Below are 13,261 nucleotides of genomic sequence, written 5' to 3' on the forward strand. Positions count from 1 at the left end.
TTAAATCCTCCCGAACATGCTAGCAAACCTACCTGCAAGGATATTGCTCCCCCTCGAGTTCAGGTGCAACCCATCCAATCTGTACAGGTCCCACCTTCCCCAGAAGAGATCCCAATGATCTAAAAATCTAAAACCCTGCTCCCTGCACCAACTCCTCAGCCACGCATTCAACTGCCATCTCCTCCAATTCTTACCATCACTGTCACGTAGCACTGGCAGCAATCCTGAGAATGCCACCCTTGAGGACCTGTTCTTCCTACCTCTTTATGATCTTGCACCTTATTGTCCACCTGCGCTGCTCTTTCTCTGTAGTTGTTACACTGTTCTGTATTCTGTTATTGTTTAACTTTGCTCTTGGTGCACCGTGTAATGATTTGATCTGTACGAAGTGTGCAAGACAAATTTCTCACTATATCTTGGTACATGTGACAATAATAAACCAATTCCAACCATCAAACACAACGTCTTCACCAAACCTTCCTCCTTTTTATTGTCCACACTCTTAAGTCAGCCGCATCTCAGATTTCACAGCTTGTCTGCAGACTCCAGGCAGCATCCACACAAAAAAGGACAATCGACGCTTTGGGCCGAGATGTCTCTCGCTCTCACACACACACACAGACTCTCTCTCTCACACACACACTCTCTCTCTCTCTCTCTCACTCACACACACTCTCTCTCTCACACACACAGACACACTCAAACACAGATATACTCTCGCGCACAGACACTCTCTTTCTCACACACATACAGCACAGTAGGACGGAATTGAATCCGAGGTCGCCGTAGCCATGAAGTAGCGTCTTCACCGGGTGTATCACCCGAAGTTTTCTGCATCGTATCAGACCTATCGGAAAAAAAATCATCTTGCCGAGGTCCATTCTCCTCTTCCTGGCGGCATTCGGCATCCATCTCGACATCCACCACCCACCCCCGTCATTGCTGGTCTCCGTGTCCTTTCCGGGTTCAAATGTAGTCCAACACTTGGGTTGGCCCGATTTATCCCTGGCTACCAAGTCGCCCAATTGAGCAGGTCCACCGTTTAATCACAAGTTTGACCGACTGGCATTACTGTTCTCGAAGGAAAGAATCAGATCGCGGCCAACAACCCGCGGGATCTTTCAACTCAGGGCTCATAAAGGGGTGGCATAGCAGTGGAATTAAGGGTTCTGGGGAAAAGGCAGGGAGGTGGAGATGAGTCCACGGTCAGATCAGCCATGATCTTATTGAATGGTGAAACAGGACCGACGGGCCAGATGGCAGACTCCTGCTCCTATTTATGTTCTTACGGCATGGCAGTGTAGCCGCTAGCGTAACGCTATTACATGGCTAGTGAACCAAGTTCGAATCCCACCACTGCCTGTATGCTTTCCCCATGACCCTGTGGGTTTCCCTCCGGGTCCTCCAGTTTCTCCCCACATCCCAAAGACTACAGGTTAATAAATTAATTGTCCGCGCGGACTTGTTGGGCCAGGTTATTTACGTATCTATAAATAAAAATTAAAAATTCGGGCCAAACAAAGAGAGGACACCAGAATAAACTACCACCACGAGCTTCGGTCTGTTTTCTTGTTTTTTTTTGTTTTCATCCCGTCTAAGTTTAGAAAGATACAAAAGTAATCTTGCACATGCATTTCAACTTGGAGGAATGCTTTTAACTTTACACCGAAAAAAATCCTCCTGTTTCAGGAGATAGGGAGAAAGAGAGAGAGAGATGCATTGTTTGCACACTACTCAATTCACAGTAAGTTTCTTTTAAAAAATAACGGTTGTACAAGCAACGCCAAGCCAAAATAAAAATAAATCACAGTTTTCAGCTGGCCAGTAATACTGTTTGTCATATCTTTCTACATAAACCGTCCACCAATGCAAGACAGGGGGATCCATCCATTCCACACCGTCCCCGCCGGTCCCCTGGGCTGTCGGAGAAACGCCTCATCTGACTGACCGTGTACCATGTAGGGGGAAAGAGGCATGCAACGGGGTTGTGGGGTTGTAGGGCAGTGCAAACTGCTTCCAGGAGAGCTTGACACAATCCGTTTTTTTAAAAAAGAGGCAATGCGTGTCCGTCGACTGGGAACACACCAGTTATGCATGAACAGACCCGTCCCCACCGGTACCATACCCCCAGATATTACACAGTGACAGACTCGTCTCCACCGCTACCGTTCCCGGTGTTACACGGGGACCTACTGGCACCGTACCCTGGTGTAATATAGTGACAGACCCGTCCCCATCGGAACCGTACCCCAGTGTAATATAGTGACAGACCCGTTCCCACCAGTACCGTACCCTGGTGTAATATAGTGATAGACGCATCCCCACCGGAACCGTACCCCGGTGTAGAACAGTGACAGACCCGTCCCCACTGGTACTGTACCCCGGTATAATATAGTGACAGACCCATCCCCATCAGTACCGTACCCTGGTATTACACAGTGACAGGCCTGTCCACACCGGTACCATATCGCGGTATTACACAGTGACAGGCCTGTCCCCACCGGTACGTACCGCGGTATTACACAGTGACAGGCCTGTGTGTCACTATCCCAGACCACAGTGACCTGAATCTGTGGCGACCCAGACAAGAGACACTGAACAAATTAGCACTTAGCAGACCCTCCCGTCTCTCTCCCCATCTCCCCCACACACCCCTTTACCCAGCAACTGTGATCAGTAAACCGAGAAGAATAACCGTGGAAGGAAATTAAATACAGACTACAATTGTAACAGTAGAACGTGACACATTATCAACAGGTAACTGCGTGGCCGGTCTTGGCGGGTCACAGCTTCGAAAATACTTTCACAAACCCGTTTAAAACTTCACAGTTTTGTTTTGGAAAAAAAAAGATCGGGAGCCGTAGTAGATGGTCGAGCCGGGCAGGCAGGACTTACAGACCGGGGAAGCTGGCTAACATGGGAAGCTGGTGTGAGATGGACAGGCAGAGGAGGTAGAAGGGGGCAGTGAGACACAGTTGGAACTGGGATGAGTGGAAGGCACGGACCACGATGTCATGAAATAATTAAAGCACAAAGTGGGGCAGAACCGTGCGTTAGAATTTATGCAGAATTATCTCTCACGGAGGGGGAGGGTAGCCGATAGGAGAGATGGCGGTGGTGTTTGGGACGAGTGTGGAGACACAGGGGAGAGATGAAAAGACGAGGGTGAGGGTTGAGAGGAGAAGGGAAGTGAGATTTATAAGCGGTGGATAGGAATAGGACTTGTTCCCCCCCCCCCCCCCCACGCTAAGGTCAGACACTTTGCAGACATGCCTGTTGCTTTGGGGTAGGGTCAGACGACAGGGTGGGAAGTGACCCTGTTGGCGACTGGAAACAATGAATTCCCCGGGATTGGAGTGGGGAGGAGTGACTTGACTGCGAGCTACTGGGCCTCAGACAACAAGGGGGAGGTCGGGGAGAGTGGGCTTTCCCGTTGACGCCGTCGCTCACTTTGACCGCTACTCCGCCCCGGACCGTGCCGTCTCTGGCCCGGAGATCGCGGACAGGGCTGATTCCATCCAAACCCCAACAACCGCCTCCTGCTCCCTCTGTTGAGCCTCGATCCTCCAGACACACGTCTCTCAGTGGGGAAGGGGGCCGAGCAGAGGGTGGATCTGTCAAACAAACCCTGGCCGCGGGATGTGAGGGTGTCGGTCTCCCCGCCAGCACTCTAGACTGCTCTGGCCAAGGAAGGGCGCATAACACTAACAGCCTGGGATCGGGGAGAGAGGGGGCTAGGGTAGGGAGAGGGGAGAGGAGAGGGACTGAGAGTGTGGGAAAGGAGGAAGGTGAGAGGAGGAGGGGGAGGGGAAAGGTGAGAGGAAAAGGGAGGGGAAAGGTGAGAGGGAGAGGGGGAGGGGAAAGGTGAGAAGGGGAGGGGAAAGGTGAGAGGGGGAGGGGAGGGCAAAGGTGAGAGGAGGGGGAGGGGAAGGTGAGAGGGAGAGGTGGAGCTCAGAGGGAGGGGGAGGGGAAGGCGAGAGGGGGAGGGGAAAGGTGAGGGGGAGGAGAAGTTGAGAGGGAGAGGTGGAGGTGAGAGGGAGAGGGGGAGGGGAAAGGTGAGAGGGGAGGGGAAAGGTGAGAGGGGAGGGGAAGGGGAAGGTGAGTGGGATGGGAAGGTGAGAGGGAGAGTGGGAGGGGAAGGTGAGAGGGAGAGGTGGAGGTGAGAGGGAGAGGGGGAGGAGAAAGGTGAGAGGGGGAGGGGAAAGGTGAGAGGGGGAGGGGAAAGGTGAGGGGGAGGGGAAGGTGAGAGGGAGAGGGGAGGGGAAAGTGAGAGGATGGGAGGGGAAAGGTGAGAGGGAGAGGGGGAGGGGAAAGGTGAGAGGGAGAGGGGGAGGGGAAAGGTGAGAGGGGGAGGGTAAGGTGAGAGAGAGGGAGGAAGTAGGAGTGTGGGGATGGGAGACAAAGGGGGTTGGGAAAGCAGGGGTGAGGGGGCAGAGAAACTGAAATATGTGATTCCGGTGCAAAAGAATGAGTTTTATGAAGGAAAAGTAATCCTTCCTCCGTCCACCAAGCAGCACAAGCATCTGTCAGGGCTCGATGCAGACAGATGTGTGTGGGGGGAGTGCTGTGTTAATCGACGGATCATTGGGACCTCGTCCCAGATCCTGCACACGTCTGGTCTTTATCCATTCACATGTTGCTTATTGGTCTTTTGACGTCTCTTCAGCTTTAGTTTTGAGGGAAAAGAGGCAGCGGGTGGTGGGGGGAGGGCAGGTTGAGGTTGCAATGTAAATAGGTGAGGGGCAAGGCGGTGGCTAACTTGCAAAGTGAGAAAAAAACCCATAACCCTCCACCCAAATCTCACCTCCCCTCGTTTCATTTCTGAGGGACCTGCCCACAGAATCTTGGTATTCTGGAGGGAGGAGTGGGTGAAAGAACCCCAGGGGAGAGGGGAGAGCAGTTTTGTACCCAGCTAGTGGGGTAGGGGCAATGTTGGAGAACCTCTGAACGTTCTCTGCACTAGGGAATGGTGGGACGGCGGTGCCAGGGTTTGGGGTGTGTGCCACACTCCCCCTTGCCAGGAGGCCACCTGGCGCAGAGTTACTTGGCCCGGGTCTGGGCAGTGGGTAGAGTAGGGGGCTTGGTGGGGTTTTGAGTTTGGGATTGGGATTGGGGTGGGGCAGGCTGGCCCGGGGGTCCGGAGGTGGCTGGGAACGAGCTCCGTGGGGGTGCCCCCTGCGAGGGGATCCGGCCGGTGACCTGAGAAGACTGAGGATTCCGCTGTAGAAGAGACAGAAAGAGAGGTAGGAGGGAAGGGCATCAGTAAGTGGAACATCAGCTGGGACAGCTCCACGACCACTCCGCCCCCTCCCCCCAACCCTGGCTTGAGGGTACCCAGCCCCACGCCTCAGTGGAGTCAAGGAAGCTGGTCGCTGAGTAGGAAACAGGCTCCCTGGCTCAACACACTCACTCTCTGCTGCTACCCTGTACACATCCCTCCCTCTCTGTGCAAAACCCCCTGTGCCCATTGACTTGAATCCTGATTGCCTGCATTGGTACGCCATCCTAGTGGCCTACTGTTCCATCCTCTGGGCCTGCATTTGCCAGAGTTGAGAAGATTGAGGGGGTAATCTCACTGAAACCTGTAAGGCCTCAATAAAATGAATAGGGAGAGGATGTTTCCTATAGTGGGTGAGTCTAGGACTGGAGGGCACAGCCTCAGATTGAAAGAATGACCCTTTAGAAGAGAGATGAGGAAGAATTTCTTTAGCCGGAGGGTGGTGAATCTGTGGAATTTGTTGCCACAGATGGCTGTGGAGGCCAAATCACTGGGGAGATTTAAAGTGGAGGTTGACAGGTCCTTGATCAGTCAAAGCTTCAAAGGTTTTGGGGAGAGGCAGGAGAATGACATTGACATGGAAAATAAATCAACCATGATAGAATGGTGGTACAGACTCGATGGGCCAAATGTCTAATGTTAAGTATCTGTCTAAATGTCTCTTAAACAGAGTGAGGTGTACCACCATCAGCTCCCCTTGTAGGTATATTAAAAAAAAGACTTCCCTCTTGGAGCTCCCTCTCAAACCTAAACCTGCAGCTATCGGTCTTCTGAGCCAGAAACCTCCTGAACACCCCCTTCAAGGGATGCTGACACGCTCTTGGGTTCTTTACTGTCCCTTTCTCTCTACTCTGTTAATGTCACTCTAGCAACTATTTTTGTACTAATTCAGCCATACAGTCGTAGAACACTACAGCTCAGATCAGCCCCTTCTGTGTTGAACGAGCATCATCCTGCACCCAGACCATAGCCCTTCATCCCTTCCCAATGTACCTCATTCAGGCAGCTCATTCTACACTCTCGCTGCCCTCTGAGTGAAGAAATTCCCCTCATGTTCCCTCCAAATATTTCACCTTTCCTCCTTAATGTCCAGTTCGAGTATCTCCCAACCTCACTGGAAAAAACCTGCTTGCATTTACCCTCATAATTTCGTATCATCATCATTATGTGTTGTGTTGTATGACATGGGTGATCATGGTCTACCTTTGACCATGATTTTTCTTGGCAAATTTTTCTACAGAACTGATTTGCCTTCGACTTCTTTACAAGACAGGTGACCCCAGCCATTCTCAATACTCTTCAGAGATTGTCTGCCAGGTGTCAGTGGTCGCATAACCAGGACTTGTGATCCGCACCGGCTGCTCATATGACCATCCACCACCTGGCCCCATGGCTTCACGTGACCCTGATCGAGGGGCTAAACAGGTGCTACACCTTGCCCAAGGGTGACCTGCAGGCTAGTGGAGGGAAGGAAGGCCTTACACCTCCTTTGGTAGAGATGTTTCACCCCGCCCCAATTTTGGTATGCCTCTATGAAATCTCCCCTCATTCCCCTACCTCCCAGAAAATAAAGTCCTAACCTATTCAACCTTTCCCTATAACCCAGGTCCTTCAATCTTGGCAACATTCTTCTAAATTTTCTCTGCACTCTTTCAATCTGATTGGTAAAGAGCCCATCGATTTTGGGCTAATTTATTATCCCAAGGCACCTGCTCTTTCTAACTCGCTCCGCAATGATGCATTGGATTCTGATGCTCAGCTCCCAGCCTCCTTTCTCCACTGCGCATCCGTTTGCCTCACAGAACACTGCAACATGAATCGGGCCATTGAGTTCAAGAGTTGCAAGATAATGCTGCGGCTCTGTAATGTTCTGGTTAGACCATGTTTAGGAGTGTTGTGTTCAGTTCTGGACCCCTCAGGAAGACAGACCAGGGTGAAGAAGAGATTTGAGGCCATAACACAATAGGATCAGATTTAAACCATTCGGCCCATCAAGTCTGCACCGCTAATCCATCATGGCTGATTTATTGTCCCTTTCAACCCCATTTCCCCCGTAATCTTTGATGCCCTTACTAATCATGAACCAATCAACCTCTGCTTTAAATATATCCACTGACTTGACCTCTGCAGCCATCTGCGGCAATGAATTCCACAGATTCCCCACCTTTTGGCTAAAGAAATTCCTCCTCATCTCTGTTCTAAAGGGACGTCCTATTCTGAGGCTGTGCCCTCTGGTTCTATCAAAAATATTCTCTCTATGACCACTCTTTTCAATATTTGTTAGGGCCTGAATAAGATGCCCCCCCACCCCCCATTACTAAAGTGTGTTGTTTTACGCTTCGGGCTAGGATTTTATTGCAGTTTGGTACAGCTGCAGGTGGCAGGGTGGAGATGTGCCCCTTACCAAGAGAGGTGTAAGGCGCTCCTTCCCTCCGCTAATCTGCAGGTCATCCCTGGGCAAGGTGTGGCACCTGCTTAGCCCCCCTATCAGGGTCACATGAAGCCATGAGAGCAGGTGGTAGATGGTTGTATGAGCAGCCGGTGCAGATCACAAGTCCTGGTTATGTGACCACTGATGCCAGGTAGACAATCTCTGAAGAATGTTGATAATGGCTGGGGTCACCTGTCTTATAAACACAATGTGCCCAGAAGAAGGCAGTGGCAAACCACTTCTGTAGAAGAGTTTGCCAAGAATAATCAAGGACACAGATGGACCATGATTGCCCACGACAGAGTGATGATGATGATGGCATATAGTAATCTGAATTTCTGCCTTCTCCTTTCCTCTCCTCTCCTCCTCCATGATGGGACAAAGATTCTGACCAGGTATCAATGCCACCCCCCCCCCCCCCATAACTGTATTTACTGCTGTCAGATCTCCCCTCACACTAGCTCAGTTTTTATTTTATTTTATTTAGAGATCTGACATGCTACCAGGCCCCTTCTGGCCAACAAGCCCACGTCACCCAATTACACCCATGACCAATTAACCGTGCACCCAGTATGTCTTTGGACTGTGGGAGGAAACGGGCGGAAACCCACGTGGTCCAACCTCCTTACAGGCAGCGGTTGGAATTGAACCTGGTCGCTGGTTCTGTAATAGCTTTGCACTACTGTGGCAGCCCGATCTCTCCATAAAGAGCTTCTCCAATCTCTCGCTTATTAAACTCCTCCAATCTCAGCATCTCCTCTAAATCTCCATAGAACGGTACAGCTCTGGACAGGTCCACGATGTTGTGCCAGGCTTGACACCACTTTGTCCTGTGTATGATCCATACCCCTCCATTTTCAGGAGTCTGTCTTAATACCTCAAATTCCACCAAACTACCTGCTCCTACTGCTGCCCCTGGTAACACAGTTCCAGCACCTATCATACTGAGCTTAAAAAAAAGTTCGTCATGTCACCTTTAAATTTCTCCCCACTAACTTTAAAAGTGTGACCTCTGCAAAACATTCTGACTGTCTAAGCCTCTTATAATTTTTAAAACCCATCAGGTCTCCCCTTGAACTCTTATGCTGCAGGGAGAACAGCCCAAGTGTGTCCAACATCTCCTTAAGGTTCACACTCTCTAATCCAGACAGCATCCTGGTGAACCTCTTTACACCCTCCACACACACGATCCACAGTTCTCCACACCTTGCATTTTCATGTGCTTACCAGACTCTCAAAATCCACTGTCCCATCTGCTTTCACCATAAAACGTAGGAACAGAATCAGGCATTCAGCCCATCACATCTGCTACACCAATCCATCATGGCTGAATTGCCACCTCTCTCAATCTCATTCACCTTCCTCCCGTAACCTTACTAATCAAGAACCTATCAACCTCCGCTTAAAATATACCCAGTGACTTGGCCTCCCCAGCTGTCTGTGGCAATGAATTCCACAAATTCATCACCCTCTGTTCTAAATGGACATTCCTCTAACCTGGGGCTGTGTTCTCCGGTCCTAGGCTCCCCCACTTTTGGAAAAATCGTCTCCACGTCCACTACCTAGGCCTTTCAATGTTCATTAAGTTTCAATGAGCTCCCCCCCCATTCCTCTAAACTCCAACAAGTACAGGCCAAGAGTCATCAAAAACACTCCTCATACCTTAACCCTTTCATTCCAGGGATCATTCTCCTCTGGACCCTCTCCAATGCCAGCACATCCTTTCTTAGATAAATGGGGTACAAAATTGCTCACAATACTCCAACTGTGGCTTGACCAAAGCCTCAGTATTACATTCCTGCTTTTATATTCCAGTCCTCTTGAAATGAAGGCTAACAGTGTATTTGTCTTCAGGCAACAGCCTGGTGAACCTCTTCTGCACCCACCCCAACGCCTCCGTAGTGTCTCTATAACAGGGCCACCAGAACCACATACACCAAAGGGGCAGCATCGTGGTCAGATCGGGGCTCGATGCACATCACTGTCTCTGAGGAGTTTGCACGTCCTGCTAGTACCATGTTGGTTTTGTCAGGCTGCTCCGGTTTCCTCCCATGTTCCAAAGACCTACAGTTAGGGTTAGTGCCTTGTGGGCATGCTATCACTGGCTGCCCCCAGCACAATACTGACTGATTTGATTTGAGCCCACCCCCAGCATTCCTACCAGTATTGGGGTGCCACAGTAATGTAGCGGTTAGTGCGACACGGTTACAGCTCAGGGCGTTCTGGAGTTCAGGAATCAATTCCAGTGCCGTCTGTCAGCAGCTTCGACTTTCTCCCCGTGACCACGCGGGTTTGCACTGATCTTCTCCCACATACTGGTTAATTGGTCATTGTAAAACGTATTGTGCTGAGGCTAGCGTTAAATAGGGGGATTGCTGGGCAGTGCGGCTCGTTGAGCTGGAAGGGCCTGTTCCACGTTGCATCTCTAAATGAAATAAATAAAATCTAAGCCTCGTGAGTGGACAGGCTTCACCCCAGAGTTGGAGGGTCTCCTTACATCACCGAGTTGCTGCCAGCTCTCGAGGTCTTGCCTGCACTGAATCTGCCTGATCTCGTTCAGACTGGGCTTGGCGTTGGCGGCTCCCACCTTCTCCTTTGCCCAGTCATCCACCAGCTTGCGCAGGTCATCCGTGAAAGTCCCCTTCTTGGCCCCGGCCACCGGCTGGGAATCTCCGCTGTAGAATAACCCTGCGGTAAAAGAGGGCCAGGTCAGTGGAAGGCAATGTTCTCCCCATCATATTCACAGACAGATATACATACAGACACAAACCCACAAACACACGTACACCCTTCCCACCATACTGAACTGCGTATGCTGTAAAATTTGTTGTTCTGTGGCAGTACTGTGAAAAGATATTAAAAATACTATTAGTTACAATGAAAAAATAAATAGTGGAAAAGAGGAATAGTGAGGTAGTGTTCATGGAATCTGATGGAAGAGGGGAAGAATTGTTGAGTGTGGGCTTCCAGGCTCCTGTATCCACCTCCTCCCTGATGGTAGAAATGAGAAGAAGGCATGTCCCAGAGGTGTGGGTCCTTGATATTGGATGCTGCCAAGAGGAAACCAGTCTCAGCCACACTTTGGGATTCCTGCAGGGTGCAAGACTGCACATCTGTATCATGGAGGAAGCTATTCACCACCCACTACCCCCCCACCCACACCTCGCTGAGTCTTTCAGGTTCTCTGATGACCCAGGAACCCAGAGGTGCCTCCTGCTTACCTGTGCTGGTGGGGGTGGCACCCAGAGAGTGGGGCTTGGCGCCGCGGGATCTGCTTCTGGCCGAGCGTGACCGGCGGCCGGGTGGGGAGTAAGCCTGGAGGGAGTCCTCGGACGACCCGCTGTTGGGTTGGAGGCGCTTGTACAGCTCCTGGAGTTCCTGTTTCTGTTGGGCCTGCAGGTGCACCACCTCCTTTATGTGCCTGGGCCAGAGGAGGGAGGAGAGAGAGTGGTGAGGAGATGAGGGGCAGGGCTTTCGGCCTCTTCCAGCCAACACCCCCTCCCCCATTGTTCGATGCGAGCCAATCTGCCCCAGTTCCCCATCACCCTCAATCCCCTGAACTTGCAAAAATTTAACTCTCACTGACTCAACCACTTCTTTACACGTTATAGGTCAGTGATGTAGATGACAGAATTGATGGCTTTGCGGTCAAATCTGCAGATGAAACGAAGATAGGTGGAGGGTCAGCAGGCAGTGTTGAGGAAGCAGAAGGGCTACAGACGGAATTGGACAGATTAGGAGAATGGGCAAAGAAGTGACAGATGGAATACAGTGTAGGCAGGGAAGTATATGATTGTGCACTTTGCTAGAGGAAATAAAGGTATAGGCTATTTTCTAAACACAGAGCAATTTCAGAGATTTCAACGATTTCAAAGGTGCAAAGGGACTTGGGAATCTTTGTGCAGGGTTTCCTAACGGTTAACTTACAAGTTGAGTAGGTAGTAAGGAAGGCAAATGCAATGTTAGCGTTCATTTCGAGAGGACTAGAATATAAAAGCAAGGATGTAATGCAGAGGCTTTATAAGGCACGGGTCAGATTGCACTTGGAGTACTGTGCGCAGTTTTGGGCCCCTTATCTAAGAAAGGATTTGCTGGTGTTGGAGTGGTTCCAGAGGAGGTTTAAGAGAATGATCCTGGGAATGTAAGGGTTAACCAATGAGGAGTGTTTGATGGATCTGGGCCTGTACTCGCTGGAGTTTATAAGAATGAGCGGGGATCTCATTGAAACCTTTCAAAAGGCCTAGTTTGAGAGGACATGAAGAGGATGTTTCCTACAGTGGGGGGAGTCTAGGACCAGAGGGCACAACCTCAGAACTGAAGTTCATCCCTTTAGAACAGAGATGAGGAGGAATTTCTTTCGAAAGATCTGTAGGGAGGAGGCAGGAGAATTGGGAGAAGGATAATAAATCAGTCACGATGGAATGATAGAGCAGACTTGAAAGGCTGAATGGCCTAATTCTGCTTCCATGTCTTATGATCTTACGGTCCATAGATGCTGCCTGACCTGCTGAGTTCCTAAAGCGTTATGTTTGTGTGTTGCCCTGGAATGTGAGTGGGTGGAGAGCAGATGGCAGATGGTAAGTTGGGTGCGGGGAAAGCGTGATGTACAAGATTCAAACCCAACTCTGAGTGTGCACTCTACAAAGCTGGACACAAGTGTGTTAAGTTTTTAATAAAGTGTTGAATCTGCAACATTTTACTTTCCAAACAATGTCAAATTGTTTCAGAATTCAAGCATCAACCAGGAGTATTCACATTGGTTAACAGGCTGAGTGGGTTAAATCCAGTTAATCACCTACTTCAGGGAGATGTAGAGTGCCAGGCTTTCAGAAACATTACATTGCAAAAAATGCGGGACATGTTGAGCGAGCTTGGGCCTTTCACTTGGAGTGTGGGAGGATAAAGAGGCAACGTAATACAGGGGTAAATCATCACAATAGGCATTGATCAAGTGGACTTTTTCCCAGGGCAGAAATAGTGAATATGCAGAGGCTTAATTTTAATGTGTTTGGGGGAATGCATGGGAGGGGTGATGGTAGAGGCAGACACATTAGGGACATTTAAGAGACTATCATGATGATAGATAAATGGAGGTCTATGTGGGAGAGGATTAGATTGATCTTAGAGTAGGCTAAAGGATTGGCACAATATCATTACTGTGCTGTTCTAATACACACAAAATGCTGGAGGAACTCAGCAGGCCAGGCAGCATCTGCAGAGGGGAATAGACAGTCGATGCTTCAGGCCAAGGCCCTTCATCAGGACTGAAAAGGAAGGGGGCAGAAGCTAGAATAAGAAGGTGGGGGGTAGGAGAGGAGTACAAGCTGGTAGGCGATGGGTAAGACCACGTGAAGGGTAAGGTTGGTGAGTGGGGAGACAGGGATGAAGAAGCTTGTTGGCAATAGGTGGAGGGACGGAAGAAGAAGGAATCCGATAGAGTATAGTGAACCAAAGGGAGAAGGGAGGCGAGGAAGTGGTGGGCAGGTGAGGAGGGGAAGAGAGGGGAAAAAAAGAGTGGGAATGGAAGAAAAAGAGTTATAGAGAACCAAAGC

At 50.2% G+C, this 13,261-nt stretch overlaps 1 protein-coding gene across 2 annotated transcripts in view; it reads right to left on the reverse strand.

The window, feature by feature from the left end:
- Positions 1-203: 203 nt before the first annotated feature.
- LOC134339027 (serine/threonine-protein kinase WNK3-like) overlaps positions 204-13,261 on the reverse strand; it is a 150,860-nt gene continuing 137,802 nt past the window's right edge. For both annotated transcript variants that reach the window (XM_063035282.1, XM_063035283.1), the window contains exons 20-22: positions 10,931-11,130; positions 10,207-10,397; positions 204-5,220 (exon numbers count right to left, since the gene is read on the reverse strand). In XM_063035282.1, coding sequence (XP_062891352.1) covers positions 5,041-5,220; positions 10,207-10,397; positions 10,931-11,130 — 571 coding nt within the window. In that variant the 3' untranslated portion in view covers positions 204-5,040. The remainder of the gene's footprint in view (positions 5,221-10,206; positions 10,398-10,930; positions 11,131-13,261) is intronic.

Source organism: Mobula hypostoma, chromosome 28, assembly GCF_963921235.1.
Source record: "Mobula hypostoma chromosome 28, sMobHyp1.1, whole genome shotgun sequence".
Classification (NCBI taxonomy): domain Eukaryota; kingdom Metazoa; phylum Chordata; class Chondrichthyes; order Myliobatiformes; family Myliobatidae; genus Mobula; species Mobula hypostoma.